At 42.2% G+C, this 22842-nt stretch overlaps 1 protein-coding gene across 3 annotated transcripts in view; it reads right to left on the bottom strand.

The window, feature by feature from the left end:
- RNF217 (ring finger protein 217) overlaps nucleotides 1–21949 on the bottom strand; it is a 61970-nt gene extending 40021 nt beyond the window's left edge. Inside the window, exon 1 of one of the 3 annotated variants that reach the window (XR_010388355.1) lies at nucleotides 20904–21949. Coding sequence is in view for 1 of the 3 variants with exons in the window: in XM_026105085.2 (XP_025960870.2) it covers nucleotides 20904–21533 (630 nt within the window). In the remaining 2 variants the exon portion in view is untranslated. The remainder of the gene's footprint in view (nucleotides 1–20903) is intronic. The other 2 variants (XR_010388356.1, XM_026105085.2) reach the window with 2 other exon arrangements.
- Between the last annotated feature and the right edge of the window lie 893 nt (nucleotides 21950–22842).

Here is a 22842-nt window from a genome sequence, read left to right as displayed (position 1 = left end):
TCAACACCAGTTGAAGAAATTCTAGTTTCATTAATTAATTCCAAAGACTACATAGTCCTTAGCTAGAGAAGGTGAACAGGTAGGAATTGAAGAGGTGTAAGAGAAATGAATTGTTATAAAACATGGTAACAAAGAATTCAGAAGAGTTTGTATATAAGGACACGCATCTCTCCAACTCCAGATTTTGCAAGAGCAAAAAGAAATAACAGACAACTTCAGAGGCAAAAAGCCAAGAAGATGAATAAGTATTCATTATCAGAAAAGCTTTCAGAAGTATCTTTTTTAGCATTTCATTAATATTTTCATTGAAATCAAAGTACCTCACATGACATTAAACACCACTGACCTATCTATCCATACATAAGCTCTCTCAAAATATTAGTTTTGTTTCAGTTTCTTAATGGGATGAGAATTATTATTTTTTTTTTTTTTTTTTTTTTTTTTTTTTTTTTTTTAGGAAGAACAACAATTCTTCCAGAGCAAACAATCACTACTACCTGCTAGCTGCAAATAGCAAATACTCTCTAGGGCTAAGCAGTCCTTGACAATCATTTGCTGCAAATACAGGTTTCTGTAGAAGCTTGATTAATAGCAGTTGTTTACCCGGAAAGGGAATGCTACCGTTATAGCTTGTTTGGGATCACCCAGTCTAGACTTTCCTAGCAAATCCCTGTCTCTCCTACTAATCAGGGAGTTTTTTTCCCCTCTGCTGCACTTACCATCCCAGACCACAGTGTCCTCTTACCTAAAATATCAAGGGTGGGGGTGAGGAAATTTGGGGGGGGGTGGTAATCAGTCCTCAAAATGTTCTTAATCTACTAATTTCCCTCACTTTAGTGACTCCCATACACAGGCTACTGCTCCTGTTACCCCATTTCCATTCAGGGAATATTCCATGCTTGTAACATCTCCTTCTACCCTACGTCTGTGCTGCAACAGGAGCTGCAGCTCAGAGCTGCCATTGCTGCCCCAAAGCACAACTAATTTTCTGTGCAGAAAAAAAGGCAGCAATATTCATACTTGCTAATTTTGTGGGTTTAGTGGCATGCCAAAATTCCAAGATAAGTGACGCGTTTGTTACGCAGTCTTCACCAAAATGCTGCCTACAGTTTGGAAAATCCATACCATCCTGTCATAAAATTAAGTTCTGAGTTGTCCTGACATTTCTCCAGAAGGATCAGAGCATTGTTTCATTAAAAAAATGCTGTGTTAATTTTGTAATTAATTCAACAACAGACAAGTTTTGGATTTTTTTCGCCATGTGTACCTCATTCAGACCCCCCCCCCCCAACATGCTATAGGTTTTTTGAACCAGTAACACCAAGTTGTAAAGAAACACCATAAAGGAAAGCTGAGAATTTCTGGCAGCGCCAGTAGGACAAAATACAGCTTGTCCTTTTATGTTAATCATCCCCTGATGGTTAAGATTTCTGATATTTGTTAAAATATGCCTCAGCACTTTCCCTTGTGGAGAGAGACCAGACTCAATGACTTTCCCACCCCCTTATTCTCAACCGGATAGGGAGGGATGGCAGAAGCGATCCTCCAGATCAAGCCTTTGGCACTCTTCCCTGCCCAGACTGACAGAGTCATTTCACAGGACATCAGCTGATCATTTCTTACAAATATATAACCTTACCAGAACACTTAACGTTTAATATTAAAGTAACTAATGATACTAACATCAAGTTTAAGATGGCACCTCTGAAATTCCTGCCTCTCCTACACTATGCATTCCCTACTTAAATTGAAGTTGACGTAGTTGAAACAACTACAAAAAACTGGATTTTGCAGTCAAATTTCGGGGGAACAGGGTAAAGTAAATAACCATGAACAGAGAGGAGGAGGGGAAAAAAGGAAAAAAAGACCTTGAAATCTATATTAAAATATAATCATTTAAAACTCTGGGTCACTCAGGTAAAAAAAAACAACAACAACAACAAATATGAGAAAGCCAAAGGATGCTTACACTTAAACCCACAGGCCACTTACTGCCAAACAATGGTAAGGCAGTATCAAGGGAAAGTTTAAGAACATTTTATGGAATCATTTAGATTTAATGAAACATCTTTTATTAAAGGTAAAATGGATCTTTTGTTGTATTCTAGTGTAGAGGGTACCCTAATTATACAGCCATTTTTAGTAATGAGGTCTCTGGAGTCTACTTTCCACTACTACTGAAAAATATATTTAGTATAAATATTTTAATGCAAGTATGCTAAGTATTATAGAATAGTGAAGAAAGGACTTATATATAGTTTAACTGAAATAAAAAACTGCTTGTGTCATTCAACTAATGACTTCTCACATTGGTCAGTATCTCAGGCTTTCACATGCAGAACAGTTGTGCAAGTTCTTGCACACCAAACAATGTAATATATCAGAAAGCCCCATCAAATTACCTATGTTAAGAGTATGGTAAACATTAATAAAGTTAGGAAAAGAGTAAAAAACCCAGACTGGTACTAATTTCCATATATGCTGCACACTTTTTGAACTAAGTCCCTGGAGTACAAATGGCTATGTTTAAAATTAAGCACAAAATACAGTTCCATTTGATTTCTCATTTGCAAAACTGATCAGTAACAAAACAGGTTAAAAAGCCTTTCGATGCACAGGAAAAATGATACTGCACAAGGAGAATAAATAAAGATCATAAAAGCATTTTTCAAAGTGCATCCTCAGCTAGTTCTGCACACCAAACCAACCTCTGAAGAAGCAGTTATTAATTTCTCATAACAGCATATGAATGTTTTGCAAAATGAATGTATTTTCCCTAATGTTACCCTGATCTATCTCAAAGTAGAGCTCCTAGTGACTTCAAGTGCCAAAGCTGAGCTCACAAACCAAGTCACTGTGAGTGATCTGTGAGAAGTCTGGATTATGTGATCTGGCTAACATCACCTTGGAAGGCTCTAATACAGGCAAAAAGAGAATCCAGTTCTCTTACCTTAACCATTACATTACTCTGCTGTCTTACGGCTCCCAGACTCATGAAAGCTCTAGCAATCCTCCTTCTTAAACCAGCTGTATGGGAGAGTATCAGCTTCTCTACACTTTGTCAGCAAGCTGGAAGTCAATCGCCATGCATATAGGAGAAAGCTCTTGCTTGAGCTTACAAAATCACCAACTGCCACACTGGGTAGTTATTTTATGTTGATCAGTTGCCAGAAAGAGCCAATTGCAAGGACAAATCTCACCCTAGGCAGGGTAAATGAAGACAGAAACCAGGTTTCTATGGTCTTGGTTCCAGCTGGAGCGGGAGCCTGCTCCGGTCGGCAGGCACCCAGGTACTCCTCTCCCCAGCCCCTGCATCAGCTTCCTCCATCCTCTGGTCTCTCTACACCAGGCACTTGTGCGCCAGCTTCTTATTCTTTGCCAAGCCAGCCCTGACTATTATTCATCCCTCACACTAGAAACCGTAGTGGATTCCCTGTGCCTTCAGCTCCCACATCACGGTGTTATGTCCATAAACAACACTTCTGGCCCATTCAGTTTAATTCCTCTGCCACCTGCATTCTCCTGCTCTCACTGCATTTCAGTGGCTGCACTCCTGGATGGCGAGAAAGGAACATTTAAGGCACACCAAAAGAGTGCCACCCTCGCAGGACTCATCCTGGGATGTTACAGAGCTTTACAATACACAGGAGGGACAAACAGTGGATCTTGCTCAGGTCCCACAGGACTGGGACAGCTCAATGTTGGCAGAATTACCAGTGAATTAAGCCACCTCATGAAAAAGTCTGCACATGCATAATTGCAGTTTTTCAACACTTACTGATCTCATAGTAGTGGATATCATTTCCAAATACAAACACCCTGAAAAATGCTGAAGCCCCCCCTCAGCCCCCAAGTCACCAAAACAATGAAGATGTCCAATAAAGGGGCCTCAACACTACTTTTTAAAAACTACTATTAAATTGGCAGGACAAAAATAAATGGGTTTCTCGAAAGTTTGTTCTTGGAACTACCTAACCCAACTCTTTGCTAAAATTCTTCCCACAAATTCAAATGGGACAGAACATTTCCACTTGGAAGAAATCTAGAACAGCTAAGGACAGGTTTAGGTTTGCTTGAGACTAACAGCTGACCATACCTCCAGCTGCAACCTTGGTGCATGGAAGACACTTTTACCCAAGGAAAACTGGACTTGGGGAATTCACAAGGGTGTTCAATGATCATCCTCATTAACTATGACAGCAGACACATTTGTTACGAAGGAAGGCAGCTGATTCTTATCCTAAATGACTGACAGGACAAACAACGCACATTCAGTATTACACAACAGAAATACTTTTAAAAGGTCCTTGGAAAGTAAATCTTTCTGAGCAGCAAACATGACTGCAGTACAGCAGAGACAATCTAGGCAAACAGTAGAAAAGAGGAGTGCAAAAGAAAAGTGAAAAAAAAAAATCACTAGAAGAGATTAGGACTGTTTTATTTGTCTTTGTCACCAAGAAGCAATTTCGAACAGATTAGGTACCTACCCCCAAATTTACAGGCTTTGGAGCAAAGAACAACTTTGCTACAATTTTGCAAGTTTGCAACTAGTATCAGTTGAAGCCATAACAACAAAAAAAGTCCTCTCCCTAAAAAGCTAGATGCAAAACTGACTTTAAAGACAGTTTAAACTGGAGTTACAAATAGGCATGATTCTAAGGTTCTTCCACTGTGATCCCAATAGGACAGCTAAGACTGATCAGCTGTCCTAATTCTGTGTCTTTCCAGTTAAAACATTAAGCTATGAACAAACACATTTGCTCAGGTTTGCAACATATAGCACTAGAATTAACATCTGTTGTGCAATACAAAACATGATGTATAACTGCTCTAAATCCAAAACCCCAAAAAATATCATTTCTGAAATGCAAATAAGTGGTCAAAGCAGTAATATGCTAAATCAGCACTAAGATTTTCTACTGTCATTTGATATGTTCTCTAAATTGAATAATGCCAGCTGCTTTTATTATTATTATTATTATTATTCAGCCCATTTTCTCTCTGGTCTTATTAATGCTGCCTTACCTGCCCAACAGTACTGGTCACTTAATGCATAAGTACTTGATCACTTAGGCTGAATCAAAAAACCCTTTATTAGAGCCAACACAGTATATGGATTTAACTGAAACAGTAAAACTGTAATTGAGCACACCTGCCTCACGTGCCATCACATAATGTTGTCACATGCTAAATACTACATAGAAACTCCATTGCTTCAGAGAAAGATTAACTCCTTTTCCTAACTTCACAAATCAGTTTGTGCTGCAAGAGGAAGAGGAAAAGGGAAAAACAGGAGAAAAACAAACAAACAAAAACAATTCAATCTCATGATTACTCCCCTCTCTTATCCTCATTTCTAGAGCTTGGGAGAAGATTAGGAAAGGGGAGAACAAAATCAACAACTCTTTAGCTGCTTGAGAAAGGTCTTAACACCCCCCCACACCCATACAAAACCTTTTGTAATGATCAGCACAGCACTTGGATAATCTTCCTGTTACAGGCATCTATGATGCTATTCTTCCAAGTTTCACAACTGAAATATATCTATGCATAATAGAAACACAAGGCTATCACGCAGAATCATCAAAATCTGCATGCTAAAAATCACAGGCAGTTGAGTAACATATGCTAGTTGAGAAGATGCACAAATCCTCCATCTGAACACAGTCCAGCCCCGCAGAGGTGTAGAGGCGTAGAAATGAATGATGAATAACTTAAGCCCACCATCACTGATGGCTCATGAAGGCTCAGCCTTAGATAAGCATCTGTAGTCACAGCAACCGCATGACACCACCACCACTGAGTGCGGCCATCTCCTGGAGAAGCCTGCTATTCCAATCATATTTATTTGCTCAAAAGCAGCTGGAGAGGCAAGAGAATGCCACATCTAATTAACGAGATTCTCCTGCAAGGAGGTCTTTCTCTCTTGTTCAATTATAGATTAATGTGAGGAAAAACAGGACAAAAATCCTACGATAACAGAGCTAAAAAGAGTTCATGGTTGAATAGTAATTTCTTCCCCCAGAGTCACATGGTATACAACAGATGCTTGACATCTTCTAATACACAGCTTTAATTTTAAAGGCATTTATAAGTAACCTACAACGTGGCCAAGTTGGTTTTAATTTGTATAACCTATCTCCACATTTTCAGAGCATGACTCCAAATAATATAGCAAAAGAACTGTTAGGGAAGGAAATGCCACTGTCATAAGCTACTGACAGTTGAAGGGAAATGCACCCAGGGGAGTGAGGGAGAAGAGAGAGTGAGCAAAAGCCAGAAACTAGTAAGAACAGAGGTTACTCTCCAGGATCTTCACAGCACTTAACAGATAAGCATTTGCATTTTGATGATGAAGTAGCTCAACTTCCTGCCACAAATAAAGGTTTTATAACCCACTCAAAATACAAATTAGCCAGCCAGTCATTTCATTTTATTTGTCTTTTCTTATTCCTTAGGCCACATGTCTGTTTCTCAAGTGTCTCAATGGACCATTACACAACATATACTATTATTTCATATATTCTAGATATAGTTCTCATCAGTTTTTCCACTGTGGCTTAAGAATACAAAGTAATCCATTAAAAATACAAAATAATCCATTAAAAATCATAAGCCTGTATCTTTCAGAAACAGTTTTTAAATGTTTAAATGCCTACTGATGTCCACATACAAACTTCATGTTTGTATAATGCTTTGTTCAAATGCGGAGGAAGAACTGTCATGATCAGATTAGCCCCCAATACTGATTATCAGCATACTTTCCAGGCCAAGAATTAAATCAGTTAGAGCTTCCATGAAATTTGTCTTCCCAGACAGACATATCACTAATGAACTCATCTACATTACATGAAACCGAAGCCCTGTAGGAAACCAATTTAGTATGGTCTAATCTAGTCTAATTTAACAAGTATTTGAATGAAAGTGTCTTTTAACATTACGCAGCCTCCAAAATCACAGCAAATTAAAGATGCAGGCATACACAGGACATTAAAGATGCAAGACATGGAGGCTGGGTAGCCAAGTGTATCTCTATTCAAAGTTTGCTGATTTTTCTGTTTGCCTAACTTCTACATACAGCAACCATGAAGAGCATGACAGCTTCAACAATTCTATTCAGGTGACTTGTGGGTATATTTTGGGATGAATACAGAAACTTAGCATTATTGTATCTCAGCCTTCTCAGCAGCAAAGCCTCTAGGTACACTGGATCTGGCACAGAGCCAGGATGGATTTCTCCCAAATCCCCAAGTAAGTCACCTTGCAGCCACTTCCAGTCTACCAAAGACTACCTGGCAGCCAATATAAGTACTTTAGAATGCTAAAACCCTTCCACCAAATGTGTTAGATATTGGTACCAATAACAGGAAGGAGAAAAAAAGAAAACCTTTGAATGAGACGACAGGAGATAAATCCAGTGTGACGCTGCTGCAGCCTACCAAGTGAACCAACAGCTAAACTGAAGACCAACAAAAAGAAAAGGAAGCTCAAAAAGTTACCACTGTTCAGTAATTCAGTTACCACTGTCCTATCCAGTAATTAGCAGCACACTTGCCCAGCTTGTAGCTGTAGCATCACAAGGAGATGAAAGAAAAGGGGGGGGGGGGGGGGGGGGGAAAGCACCTTCTACCCACTCCACATAGCCTTCAAAGATTGTTTTTTCAATGTTATGAAGCTTTTTTCTTGTACTTTAATCATCTGTTCAGTTCATTGTTTTCAAGTAATAACAATCTGTGTAAACTAAAACAATCACTGTTTTTTACTAATTGTTCATTCTCTCATATGTTTCTTTATACAACAGCTTACATGAATTCTCTTGGAGACTTATTTCAAAGGCATCCTCTATACTCTAGTTCAAGTCAGGTGACAGCAAAGCAGTCTCTCCTCAGAGACTGGGGGAGACTTGAAAATTGTTCCTATTCAGCCGTATCAGTGTAATCAAAAAGTCAGTCATATGTTTTGAAATTTAGTCAAAAAAAAATGTTTCCTAAAAACAACTTAAGCCATTTGACTTCAGATTCCTTACAGACCAAAGAATGCATGATTTAAAGTATGGTTTTAAGTAAGTAACATTAGATGATGTAAATTCTTCAGTCATTTTCTCCTTTAACTCAGAGATCATTCCCTGCTATCTCAAATATATAGCCTCACTTTGATTTTTAGCCTAACTTAATTCACTACAAATTTTTATAATTTGTGTTGTGCCAAAAACTTAGGAGGTAACTCACCTATTTACCCCTCTTGTATTTAGAGAGAACAGTCATTTCTCCTCTCACTTCTCATTATCCTAAACTAAATCGTTTGCATCTGCATGACAGCAGTCTTCTCCCTGCAACCCTTCTTGGTTCCCACCATCCTTCTCCAACACAGGTGCCCGAGATCCCAAATCCCCCTCACCAGATGCAACAGCCTAATGCAACTCTCCTCTCTACTACACCCTAGACTCACACTTACTTTTCTGGCATTTCCATCATATTAGCTGCTTGTCATATATTGTCATTAACTCAAAATCGCTGCCTCCTACTAATTTTCCAACAGTCAGGCTCCCACCTGAAAAAAGAAAATGCTGTTATTGGTCTCTAATTGTATGCCCTAGCATGTAGTTGTATTAGATTTCATTCTAATTCTACAAAACCTGAAGATAGCCTAGATTAGAAAGCAGAAGAGAAGGCAAGAGAAACATGTGCAATTACATGAAATACACAGAAAGTAGAAATACTTGCCACGAATCAGATTTCCTACGTGACGCCCAACATCACCTTTTCTGAAGAAAAGAAAGCTTTCTCTTCCAATCTTGAAAAGGAACTCAGCTGATGAACACAGGATCATTGGCTCATCAAATAATCTCTTCCCTGTTCCTACCAACAGTTCTGACAAAACTTTGAATTCTCCTAAGTCAAAACTCTCTACAGAAGCTTACCTTATGCTTATCTTCTGGTGCCAGTTCATCACTGAGTAAAGGAGAGGAGGCCCTCTCCTTGTCTCTTTCCCTTCCTCTAAAACATCTCACTGCTTCTCACTAAGAAACATACTTTCAGCTTGTGAAAGCCATAGTTACAGCCCATTCATGCCAGTGCAACTGTTAGAAGTGTAGATTACACATAGGTTTAAAACAAACAAACAAAAAACCAAGCAAGCATATTATATCTGTTGTAAGAATAGCCTTAAAATTTTATGGGTTGAAAACCTAATCAATATACCTACAGAAAGCAAACAACTGGCAAACAACTGGCTTCAAATGCATCAAGAATGGGAAACAGACCTAGATGTCTTCCCACACTCCCATTTAATGCTGGTTTATATTTGTGGTTTATCCCAAACAATTACCTTCTTGGCCAACAAGTTATCTTCAGTCTGACTCCAGACATTAAAAGTCAATTAGCATGGACAAGAATACACTGAAAAAGTAATTAATTGATTTTTGTTGCTTTCTTTAAAAAGAGTGCATCTTTTTTGTACTTACACCAACAGATGGTATGACCAAGCTCAAAAGAAACCTTCATCGACAAAGATTTTCTGAATCTAACATCAAGAAATGTTTACCCAGTTCTTCCATGGCAATGTTGCACCTTGTTCTGTTGTGTATTTTTAGAGCAACATCACCTTTAACAGCACCCTTCAGACATTGTGACTTTGGGGGGGGGGGGGGGCAACCAAACCCAAAAATCTTTCCATCATTCTAACCTCTGCATCTCTATTCATTTGTTATTCAAATAGGTAAGGAGCTCAAGGAACTTCGAGAGCTGCCTGGTGCAGGAAAAAATTCTTTTACTCACACAAATATAATGAGCATACTTCTTGGCAAACTAAAGCTGTTGAAACAAGCAAGATTTAAAGAGAGGCCTCTGATTTGCACGGAATATTCACATGAAAAACTTCACTTTTAAAACGCCTTAGGGATAATCTGTTCCATACTATAAAATGCTTGGGGATGCTTTTGAATTCCAGCCAGCTGAAAGCTTGTTGTTTAGTGACATGACAAGAATACACTATTGAAATACAGCAGTGGAGACAAGACCAGCAGGTACTAGCCTGGCCTGGACTAAGAACTTCAGGGCTGCAGGTGGCTCAGAAGAGTGCTTTGGACATGCCAAGCCTGTCTAGAGAGCTGTGGGTGCAGTTGCATATACAGGAGCTGGACAAGCCATGACTTCCTCTGGACTGTGAAAGAGGAAATGATGTAGAAACATGACTGAATTTCAGTTTTGATTTCATCAAGCTCCAATGAAAACCTCCACGTGCAGTCATTTGTGCATGCTCTTTCCCACATACTGTCTTTTCAGTCATTTTATTCTAACAAACTGTCACTGTCAACAAAATAAATGGTCCTATTTAGCCATGGACACTTGATTCTCTACCACCTTGTGGTGGAATAAATATTTCCATGGCTGCAGCATGAGAATGAAGAACTTGGTTTAAAAAAAGACAGAGTGGCTGTTAAATGTTAACTTTAACCTGGATCCATTTTCCTGGTGGATCAGCAAAAGGGATGATGCAGAAACAGTAATGAATAAGTTATGGGGAGGGGTGGGCAGCACTGCTGGCTTAAGTGACTGTAAACCTTTGGTCTTAGACTAGACATAGTCTTACCTGCTCTTCTTCATACAGAAAGAAAAAGAATGAGACCCAGAACTCATTTTCGAGCCACAGCTTACTAGATGTGATGGCCTGGCCTTTTCTGGCTAGGTCTCCACCTGCCTTGGCTTAGGTGAGATCCTCATGAAGCATTATATTCTAAGATACTTCATGCAGGATTTGCCTGCCTGAAGGCAGGATTGAGAGTAACTCCCACAAAAAGAACCACAAATCAGGCCTTCATATGGAATATCTGCTTCACTGAGGCAAAAGCATTCAGGAATGTCCATCAGCAATAGGAACTCCTGCATCATAACTCACAGCAAACATGGTTTAAGTCTGAGAAATTGGGAAGCTGCCAGGAATTTAAAATAACTTTACAACTCCAAAAAATGCCTTTAAAGAATGGACAGCTTTAAAAGTTTGAAAATTATTCTGAAGCGTTACTGAGAAATACAACAGAAGCAAGTCTGTATTTTCCATTGTACAAATGGGTGAGAATTTCTGAGGTTGCTTGATTTGCATCGCTCATCTGTCAGGAAAATATGGGCTGTATATCTAGCCACTTTGAGGTGTGGATAGCCATGCATACATCAATACCCGAAAGTCTCCAACAGCAAGAACATTTAGGCAGAACTCCACTGTTTTACAACTGATGCTCTAACCTTGCTCTGAGTAGGATTAAATGATGACGATAAAGTACACCATCACCACCATAACTCTTCTTGGACTGCTAACATCTACAATTTGTAGTTGGTATGCAACACTTGGAGTCTAAATACTACTGAGTATGTTTGCTCTTTTGTGGATCCATCCATTCCAAAAACTTAAGTTGCACATTCTTTCCTCTTTTTAAGCTGCATGCTAATACCATAAAGTTAACTAAGCAGAGTTTCCAAGTTATTACACAACTGAACTGCATATGCACTTGAAAAAGCACTGAATAGTTTACACACTTGATTCTATAAATCTTTTAAATGAATACTTCTAACTAGACAAATTATACCTGGCACTGCACAGGTGCACTGGAATGGAAAGGCACAAAGTGTCCTACCCCCAAAGTGCATTCACACAGCAAACAACATTAAAATAGTTGAAAAAGTTAACAATCTCTCCTCTCCCACTCTTGTGCCCATATACAGCAGTAACAGTAATTAAAATAGTAATGTACTTCTTTTCAGCTGCTCAGGAAAGCAACACTTCTCACAGCACCTCTGAAATAATATCATTGATGGCACACTGCATCTCCCTACTCCATCCCTCTTTTCTACCTACAGGGTAGCAAAGTCTTTCAACAGGCCAGTAAAACACATGCTGACTCTCTTCCCGAAAGCTCTGTACTGAAGCTACATACTTTAAACTATGTTTAAAGTCTATTGATACTTTTTTTTTTTAAGGTTAAATTTATTTCCTCCCTTGCCTGCCCCATCCCACGGGAAAACAGAAATAAAGCTAGTCCCATTTCACTTTCTAGTTATCATTTACCAGAACAGCTGGCCAGTATTCAGCTGCAAGTATAGACAGAGACCAAGGATCCACCTTATATATTGAGGCCAAGTCTTCATGATTCCCTTTTGTTTTACTAAAGCTTATTCAAGCAAGCCTACCTTCTGGGTCAAACTGAGTCTTACAACATCATGAAGCCCTTCCCATCCGGGCAATCTTCTTCTCATTTTTCTTCCTTCCTTGTATTGTATCACCAACCTCACAGAACCACATCACAGCTGAAATAAGTTGTATAGGACTTCCCTTTCTGTATAAGCTAAAGGGACAGAGTCATTCAGATCCGCATCCTACTCCTCAGCTGGTACATCATTCCTCTGAAAACAGTGGAGCCAATCAATTAAACAAGAGAGGTACCTGCCTTTGCTGCCATTCATATCACATCGATGGCAGAAAAAATAAACAGTAGCATCAATAGTACTAGGCTTACAAATGTTGAACTTTACCCCTTCTTACCACTACTATATCCAGTATATTCTGGTCTCTACACTCCAGTAAAAGTGCCACGGGGGGGGGGGGGGGGGGGGGGGGAAGTCTACACAAAAGTACTTTTATTTTTATTATATCCATCTGATATTCCTAATAATTTAAAGGGAGACATTTTCAGTTTTATAAATACATTACACTCCATAAGCAAACATGTAAGGAAAAGGACACATTAGTTTTAGGAATTTCTGTATCTTTTCATTAAATTGTAGTCTATGAAGTCCACAGCCTTTCTCACACTTACATAAATAAAAGAGTAACTGTACCTCCCAACAAACTTGTAAATGAAAATACACACTAATCTTAAAATGGTGCAGTGGGGAAGATTAAGGCAAATGTAGACTCTAAGCCACTTCAATTTCATTTCCAAAACTGTCTTAAACTACCATTAAACTTTTGACCTTCTTCATTGTTAATCCTGAAAATTTTCTTCTCTACAATTTCTGAATTTATCCAATATCACCCTCATTAGGTACCTTAAGCAACTGCTCTCACAACGCTTGTTACTTGTACCATAAATGAATGTAGGCCACAGCAGAAAACTGTACCTTCAAGAAAAGACTGTTCAACAGCAATTCTATTGTTTCTGTGTTCACATTAACTTCCAAATAAAATTAATTTCTTTATCTTACCAGAAGTTTTTCAAGTGCATAAGAATTGGCTCAAAAGTTAAAAGGCCTCTTTGTCACTAGAAAAATTTCTCACTTTTTCTACACTAGAAAAGTCATTGCTGTTTGTCAGATAGAAGACCTAGATACAATTTTTTTTGGAGGGGGGCCAGAATATCTCCCCTAAAGAAGGTATCAAATTAAAAAAAAAAAAGGCATGAGAGGTGAAAGAAAGGTAAGTGCAAGAAGCTGAAGTATACTAAAAGTCAGATAAGCCAAAATAACTGGGTGGATAAGTACACCAGCCTAAATTCTTTTGAAGAAATTACATCCCTTACCACTCTTAATCATTTTGACAATGTACTTACATCCTGCCCATTTAAGAGACTCACTTTTCTTGAGCCCAGCTGGTTTAGACAGCAGGAAGCAAGATATTTGTACAAGAAGAGAGGAATGAAGGGCCAAGAGGCCCCAGAGCAGCTGGAAGAACAGTTGCTCTGGGTGGAGAAACAGAAGAATGGGGTAGGGGTGAGCTGCAGGCCTGCCCAACCCCCATTTAACTCCTTCACGTCTCTCTATTTGGGGCAATTAAACCCCAACAGTTCAGTTTTCAGTCCATTTCTCTTTAAAATCCCTGTCCACACCTATGCCTGGTGAGGGCTAAGAACACCTACCGGGAGCAGTGGGAGGGGAGGCACCCAGCAGACCACCTCTCCATAGCCCAGTCCACGCTATCACCAGTTCCCACCTCGTTTCACCAGTGAAGGCCTGGCAAAGCACAGCAGACTGCTTAGAGCAGGCAGTGGAAAAGCAGGGTTTCTGTTGCACAGAAATTTTGCATTTTCAAAATTAGATTTTGACCCAAACCAAAGCAAAACCAATTCTCCTCCACCTCCCACTCCAATTTCATGCTAACGGAAATCCTTACCCTTCCAAATTCACTTTACTGCCAATAGCAACAACTTCATGACGCTGCTATAGAACTCACCACGTATCCTTCCTCACCCCAGGAATTCAGGCATTCCTGCATTAGCACAAGCTCTCCTGGGATTGTTCAAAGGTGCCAACATCTTTCTTATTCCAAGCATTCTAGCGATCAGGGTTTTGCTGGAAATCTTTTTTGCTTGATGAAGAACATCCCTCCTTTTTCCCAGTTCCTTCCATAACAGCATGGCTAAGAAAGAAGGGCCACACATTCCAGCTCTACATCTGGTAGAGGCTTATCCAAACAAGGGAAATTCATAGTGGTTCATGCAACATAAGTTTGGAGCTACTTTTATACAGGGAATAAACATACCACACAAAATCAGTGTGATGTTGGATCTAGGTCTACATGCACTAGAACTAGGCAGTATTAAAATGCAAGAATATTGCTCAAAAAGAGTTTTGTTAAATATATATATAAAATTATATACATATGTATTCTTATGTATATATGTGTAATATATATTTCTAGTAACAATTGATTTTGTAAGAGTTTGAAACTGAAGACTTCGCCCAACCTGGATCCAGCAACAAGCTTTCAGAGGGACTGAAAGTCAGCTATATGCCTAGTTAACTTTAAAGACTAACAACCTTAAACTAGTAAAGACTACTAAAGACTAACCTTAAACTAATAAAGACTATAACCTTAAACCTACTTGGGTGTCACGCTGAACTGCAGTACAAATCCTTGGGCAGCCCACTACACCATGGCATTTCAGCCCTGGCACTGCCTACAACACACAGGAACATAAAGGACAGATTTTCAGAAGCTGTTTGCTGAAAGTGTCAGCAAGGAAGACTAGGTACTTCTGTAGCTTACTTATTGCTCATGGCTGATGGACCAGGTACATCTGCATCCTCCTACTCAGGAACCAAATACTTTAGAGCAGCCGAAGTGGCTGGTTTGGCTTACAAAACCTATAATCTAGCAGGTAATAGATTCTCTTCTTCTAGTTTCTATCTAACCTTCTCTTTTTGTTTTCTTAAAACTTCAGCTAGCAGCCAACTCATGACCCTGCCATCCTCTCTTGGTAGCCAGCCTGTAGCCACCCTACTAACTCACTGGCTAGTGTTAGAGTATGTTTTGAGGTCTTGTGCTCTCGTGTGAACACAGCTACCCTACCACGCAGAAAGCCAACGGCTCACCGAGCGCTGAGCTGAGCCAGGGCACCAAGAGTCTCATTGACAGTGGGATGATTCAGCACTCAGGCACCTGCACTTCTGCCAGCTGGTTTTCCTCAGCAGTTGGACTGCAGCCTTGAAGGTGGATCATTTCCCTGATACAATCAGACACCTGAAGAGGTACACAGGTGTCAGGTCCCTCTGGGCCCAAGCTTGTACTAGTTTTAGGCAATATGGCCTGCCCTAAACTATCCTGCTAGTTAGTGTGGCTTTATAATCACATTCCTCACATTAGTCAAGACTTAAAAAAAAAAAAAAAAAAAAAAAAAAAAAAAAAAGTCCTGCTGCTTTTCTTCTTGGGTCTTTTAGAAAGAGATCATGCACAGGAGAAAAAAAAAAGGGGGGGGGAGCTGAAAACAAGATCTCAAGTCACTGACAGAGGAAAATTGGTAACAGATCCCAGGCAGAGGGAAGATGATCTCCATATTTTGCTCAGGAGAGTAGAGGAGGATTCTAATCTCACCAAAACCAACCATCCGCAAAACATCGTCAGATGCAGCCCCCCCACCCCCAACAATCCCTTCTGATTTAGTCACATCCACTAATCTGATTCATGTTCCTATGATTAAAGCACCACCATATCTGACTGGTAATATAGTATGCTGCATGAAATAACGCATCTAAAGCCCTTTAATAAAAATGACTGCTCCAAGAGAATTACCAAATTTACAAAATAAAGCATCACTAATGATCACAGGATCAAAACCGGATGATCATGTTTCCTAATTTGCAAGTAGAAGAAGCAGGCAGTAAAATCACCAAGGTTTATATAAGACATTTGTAGCCTTATAGTAAAGGTGAAGCAAGTATAGATACAATATATATATTTCTTCAAATATTTATTAAAGAGAATACTGTAATTCATAGATGTTAGGAAACAGCATGTGTTATTTTGGTCTATGTAATACTTGCTAAAAAGTGAGGAACGAGATTATTGTTCTGAACACCACTTGTCAGATTTGCAGATTGGAGAGATGAGAAAACACATATAAACCTTTGCCTCTTTACCAGGCAAAGTTAAGTTAAATATAAAATCTTAGTTAAACTGTTGGTCTCTCTCTCTCTCATGTCAAATTTCTCACTGTTTGTTTGTTTTTCTAAAGAAAATTTCCAAACAAAAACCCCATGGACACACATACACACAAAAAGCAAAACCAGGCACAAATACTCCCTTCTGACTCAGATTTACAAGCAGCCAGGAGAGGTTAGGAAGTGATTCATTCATTTAGCAAGCCTATGTGTGCACACAGTTTCTAGAATAAACCAAGTTTGATGCAACGTTAAATGGAGAGGGAAATATGAAGTGAAGGAAATGTGAATGCAGTATTATTTTTGAGAGACTAAACAAACACTCTGGTTCTTCTCTCCCTCCTTGGTTTATATGTTGTATAGACAAGTATAGAAGTGCATAGCTCCCAGCTGAAGGGGAAACAATGCCTTCCCCCTTGCCATCCCAGCCTACCTCAGCGTAGACCTGACAGTCCAAGGAGATTCTCCCCATGAGCACTGCTGTCCCAGGAAGAGCACTGCCATTTCAAACACCCTCACTCTTCAGTCTCGTCCTTCTTAAATTCATGATTTTAGGTGGAATAATGAAGAATGGTTTTGGGCTGCATTAATTCCTGCAGACAGGACTTGCTGTGACCTGAACCAGGCTCTGCAGGACCCCATACTTTCACCCACACCCTGAGGCACAAGAGCCAGAATCTCTTTCATTATAACCCATCACACATACTTATCCCTTCCTCAATTTCTTTGAGCCTAAGAAAATAGAGGAGTCATAAGAATTATTTTGTGAATAAAACTGGCCATAGTCAGATCTTTGTGAGTACCAGCCTCTCCTCCCCCCACCAAAAATGGGTAAACTGAGGCAGGGCTCTGTTATGCCAGTACCAAAAGTGAGGCTCCAGACCAGCATCAGAGCTCTGGGCTTGCTTACTGGCTTCTGCCAGCTGTTAAATCTTTGAAAGGGATTGCGCAGCAAGGTGCCAGTGATGAGAGAAACTGGACTTCACCTCTAAGGCCCTTCCAATCCTACATGCCTAAACCAATTAGCCTCATTTTCCCCCATGTCTGTAAAACCAGGAGAGAACTTGGTTGCACTTGGAGCATTTTCATCTGGATAATCATCTTTTCAGCAATACCTAAAACTTCAGTTGATTTTCTAATCTATAGAAGAGAGCAGGGGTTAACAGGGGTTATCATTTCAGATGCTTTAATTTCAGATTTCAGAAATCATAATGAATGATACCATAGGAGAATCCAGCTTTCTTCAGTTGGAAGACAAACATTAAAGGAAATACAAATTCTTTTAAGTGTTATTCTTCTGTCAATATACTCCAAATTTCAGCATGAAAGACTACTCCTGCTCCAGAGACTTAGAGTCAATGTGCTCTGTAACCAAGGACACAGATTTCTACTTCTTTGACAAAGCGCCCAAGTCTAAACAAGGGGCATCACCCCCCCCCCCCCATTTCTAGACTAAACTAACTGTATAGAAACTGAAAGTTTGTTTAAATTTTCAAATAGAACCAACTTTTCAACATCTACTCTTTTTTAAACTTTCAACAAGTTTCTTTTTCTTACTACATAAGGCTATGTCTCAGAGATTACAAGTGATTTTATTTCTATTCTACACTGCCTTTCCACTCATCTTTCCAAAACTATTATAGCAGAGGAATTTCTGGGAAAGAAATCTTTTCCCTCTCCTCAGAATGAGTCACAGGGTCCTTCAACAGCTCAAAGGAAAGGTATATCATTGATTATTCTTTGCAAAGAAATATCACTTTCTTTTTCAGAGGAGCAAAATAGGTGAAGAACACACCAGACTGTATTTGAGGGTGTTTGGTTTTCTTTTTTTCTAAAGAAATATTTCAAGCAGCTAAAATTTTGTCTGGTCCTAACAGCATTTATAACAGTGTCCCTGTGTCCACAGAACCAGTCTGTGAATCTTAATCCTGAAGAACTGTATTTCTGCCTGCAGATACCCCAGCTTTTATGTATATGAGTAAGTATCAATACGGCTATCTGCCATATAGGCCTTTTAATAGCTTCCAGGGCAGGCTTTCCAGAAGGCTCAGCAATAGTAGTGACTTCCCTGAAGAGGGCAACCCTGCCTACACATCTGACAGCTGGCCAACTCCAAACCCACTTCAGGGGAGATTTACTTGGTTCCCAAGCCACTCAGCTGCTGGAGCAGCCAAGTCTTTGGACCATCCTCACACAGTCCAGCCTAAGTCTTTTTCTGTATAGCTTCAGCTACCAAATCCCATAATTTCATTAAAATAGTTGCAAACTGTTCTCTGTATCGCTTTAGCTCATGAGTAATATTGAAATAATTTGGGGTTTGGGGTAGGATCTTACTCAGATACAATTTTTTTTTTACAGCAAAGTTTGTGAGACTGTAGGCCCTTTCTTACTCAAAGGAAACAAATGAGACAAGACAAACAAGAACACAGGCACATCTAGTGGCAACTTATTTGTTTTAGACAAACTGCACCCTAAAAGCACCTCTCTCTCTCTCTCCTCAGTGATTAGAAAAGGGGTTTGGACAACTAGATTCAGTGTTCATGTCTACACTGCTTACACTGAGATCTGACTGGCTGAGGTTATCACTGAGGATCCTGACTGGCCATTCCTGTGCAACATCCTCATTGTCAGGACTGCAGATGGACTGACAGACTACCAGGCCCTCCAAAGCATTGCTACCCTACCCTGAAATATTCTTCTACCTGTTTAGTGAGGAATAACTACTCACAGCTTACCACGCCAACTTGCGGAGCTTCTGGAGCTGCACAGAGCCCTGCTACGAGACCACCTTGACATCAGCTTTCCAATCTCCAGCTTCAAAGACAGACAATATCCTGACGCACAATGTCAGTGGCAAATACAAAGCTGGCACACGGAGCACTCAAGAAGTGCATTGGCAATACCTTCTAAAAACTTATTAAAAGAGTTTGCCATCCATCACTTAACTAAAAACCAAACCAAACCTTCTGGGCTCTGTGCAAGAAGCCTCAAGAAGTCTTATTAGACATTCCTGAATTTCAGTATTACAAGAGACATTCATAAACACAATTCCAGTTTCTCTGATCCCATCAGTTCCCACATTACAGCCTTCCTTGTTAACTAAACAGAATGAAAGTGCTTCAGAAAAATCTGAGTTTAATATTAGTCAAGACAAACACTACCAACATTAGTAAATGCTACATAGGCAAGCCAATACCTAGACAGGGGCACATGCTTCAGTTCAATCAGCATGTGCAAGCTCTAAGCAGTGAAATACACTCTAGTCAAAGCAACTGTACAACTATTTATAGTGCATGGGGGTAGCTGTAGCTGCCTCTCCATTTCCGCTGTACATAGTCCAACTGGGGCACACTATACCAGCCAGGCTCTCAGGAGCAACAGGTGTAAAAATACATTCTCCCACCAATCAGCACATCTCTACTGAGTGTCTCAAATGCTTATAAGCACTTAAAGGTGGTAAGAGAAAGGTTTATTTGGTTTTGTTTTTTGTGTATCCATACTTCTCCCACCGCTCCTTGGGTTTAGAGCATGCCTACCCCAGTGCTAGAAACAATGCAGAAATGTCTTGTGATGCTAAGCCAGCAACTAAAAACATTAGTGAAGATGAGAGCTTAGCTTTTAATCTGATGACTTCAGTTTGAAACAGCAGTTCTGTCTAACAAATCGAACTGTGATGAAGAAATAAGTAGCCTATATATAAGTAGCTATTCAGCTGGGATAGATTTTTTTTTTAATAGTTCTTACTTACTGTTGTAACTGTAGCTCTTCAAGAACAACTACACAAATCCCTCCCATCCACTATTTTAATCTCATAATTGGCATGATCCCAAACATAACGTATCCTCAGATGAGCATGCAGGGTGACTGCACAGTCTATCGGAGACCGCATTTAACATCAGCACACACAAATAGCAATACACACGCCAAACCCACAAAGAATTCTAAATTTGTAACACAAGAAGTCACCTCAAAAGAAGCTGCTGCTGCTACCAACCTGTGTTCCTTATCATCCTTTGCACTTGTTTTTGAAAGGAAATTGTTGATTTGTAAGAATTTCGAAATTCAAATAGAAAATTATTTAGAGAAAGACTGGGAAGAGCACGAAAAGATAAAAACAACCAAAATGACAGGCTGTGTAATAACGCACGAGATCAACCCTTGAGGAACGACCGGCCACTAAATCAGTAGCTCAAACACAGACAGTCGCTAAACACGTTTTGTAGAAGACAGGAATTTTTAGGGATTCGTCAACTTTTTTTTAGCAACGCATACTATGAAATCAGATCTGGAACGAAGCTTTAAAAAAGAAAAAAAAAAGAAAAAAAGAAAACACCCAGACAGCCCACCTCACAGCTTTGAGGCACGCGACCCGTGCGTTTCCAGAAGCCGGGACAAAGCACCATTTGCGGGAGCGAAGACCGCGCGGTTTAACCCGTGCGCGTCGCATGGCATCGCGGCGGCGCCCGGGCTCCCCAGCCGCGGCCGGGGGCGCTGCCCACACCGGGCTCGACGGGGCGCTGCCGGGCCGGGCCGTACCTGGGAGCTGAGGTACCGCTTGAGGCACTCCTCGCACACCGCCTTCTTGCAGCAGGACAGCGGCTTGATGGGCTTCTCCTCCAGGCACACGCGGCAGCTCAGCACCAGCAGCGGCCCGAAGTCGCCGGCGATGAGCCCGGAGAAAGGCTCCGGCAGCAGGTACAAGTCCACCACCTCGATGCTGCCGCCCGCCGACAGCGGGTCGCCGCCCGCCGCCGCGCCGCGCCGCGCCGGGGGCTGCCCGCCGCCGCCGCTGCCGGGGGAGGCGGCAGGGGCCGCCGCGGGCCGGTCGTTCTCCACGCAGTACACGGTGCAGTACACATGCCGCGGCGGCGGCAGCCGCCGCCGCCCGCTGCCCCTCTCCGGCGCCGGGCCCTCCTCCGACGGCTCCCCGCCACCCCTCGGCTCCGGCCCGGCCTCCGCCTCCTCGCCGCCCGCCCCGCTCCGCTCGGGGCTGCCGGCAGGCGACGGCTCCCCGCTTGGCGCGGGCCCCGCCGCCGCGCCGCCTGGGGCCGCCTCCCGCGGCGGCTCGCCCGCGCCGGGCTCCCGCGCCCGCGCCCCGCCGGCCGGGCTCGGCGGCACGGCGGCGGCGGCCCGCGGGGCGCTCAGCGAGCTCTGCTGCTCCCCCATCGCCGCCCGCCGCCGCCGCCGCCCCTTCCCATCCAGCCGTCTCCCGGCCCCGCTTCTGCTTCCGGGTCCCGAGCCCCGCCGGGGCCGCCGAGCCGTGCCGCGGGCACCGGGCGCCGCCGCGCCTTCCTCCCGCCCGCCCGCGGCCCCGGCGCTGAGGCTCCGGTCAGCGCCGCCCCCGGGGCCCCCGCCGCGGCCCGACCCCCATGCCGCAGCGGCGGGGCACCGGCCGCCCCTGGCGCCGCGGGCAGCGACACCGGCCCGGCCCCGCCTCGGAGCGGAGCGGAGCGGAGCGGAGCGGAGCCGCGCCGACCCGCGCGCCTCAAGCGTCGCCGCCGCCCCCTCGGCGCGGCCGCGGAGCCCGCCCTGCCGCGCCGCCCGCCCCGCCCCTCATTCACTCGTAAACACCGCGGGGCCGCGCCGCCGCTCCGGCCCCGCCTCGGGGCGGTGCCCGCGTCCCGGGGCGGTGCCCGCGTCCCCGGCCGGCGCTCTGGGGCCTGGCCTGGGCCGTGGCGGCATCGCGGCGGGGCAGCTCGAGTGGGAGTCTGTACCTCTCCGCCCCCCTCCTTTTTTTTAATTTAAATTCATTTCCGAGGGGGCGGTGCCTGTCGTCTGCTTGAAGGAGCGTTTGTCGCCGCTGTCCAGAAATGTTTCGTTTTTCTAAGGCGTGCAGAGAAAAAAGGTGCTTGTTAGGAAGTGGGCACCGTTTTAAATTTGGAAATGCCTTAAATCTTGAAGTTTATTAACGCACCCCCAAGTCACGTTTTGAACAAAAATATCAGCGCCGAGTTAAAAATGATTTCCAAAGGAGGCAGATCATGGCAGGCAGGAGCAGCATCCTCACTGCTGTGTGTCTTTACAAATAAACTACCAAGGTAAGATGTACATGCCAAATACAGTACAGCGGCATTTGCAAAAACAATTTACTCAATTAAAATTGACAGGTTGATCCATATAGGAGTATCTGTTTGTTCAGGGTACTTGCAATTAAGAGGATTAGAGAAGCGCCTGCACATTGTGCACGGAAAGTCCGCCAACAAGCCAGATATCACTGCTAGAATAAAATTTCTCCAGAACGTGACATCACAGATACACTGCCAGATGCAGCAGATATCGTGGAGCTGATGCTGGAAGCTGAACAATTCAAAAGCGGCTGTGCTGTTTCCATCCCCAGTTTGGTCCAGAGTGTTAATCACAAGTTAATCAGCAGCTAGAGCTATGTCAGTTCTGCCTTATGTATGGTAAATTTTCTTTAGAAAATGTAAATTTGAAATTTTCAAGAAATTAGGTAAAAATAATTTCAAATGGGTGG

The sequence above is a fragment of the Dromaius novaehollandiae genome, chromosome 3 (genome assembly GCF_036370855.1).
Source record: "Dromaius novaehollandiae isolate bDroNov1 chromosome 3, bDroNov1.hap1, whole genome shotgun sequence".
Lineage (NCBI taxonomy): Eukaryota > Metazoa > Chordata > Aves > Casuariiformes > Dromaiidae > Dromaius > Dromaius novaehollandiae.
This window is presented reverse-complemented; position numbering and strand designations above follow the sequence as displayed.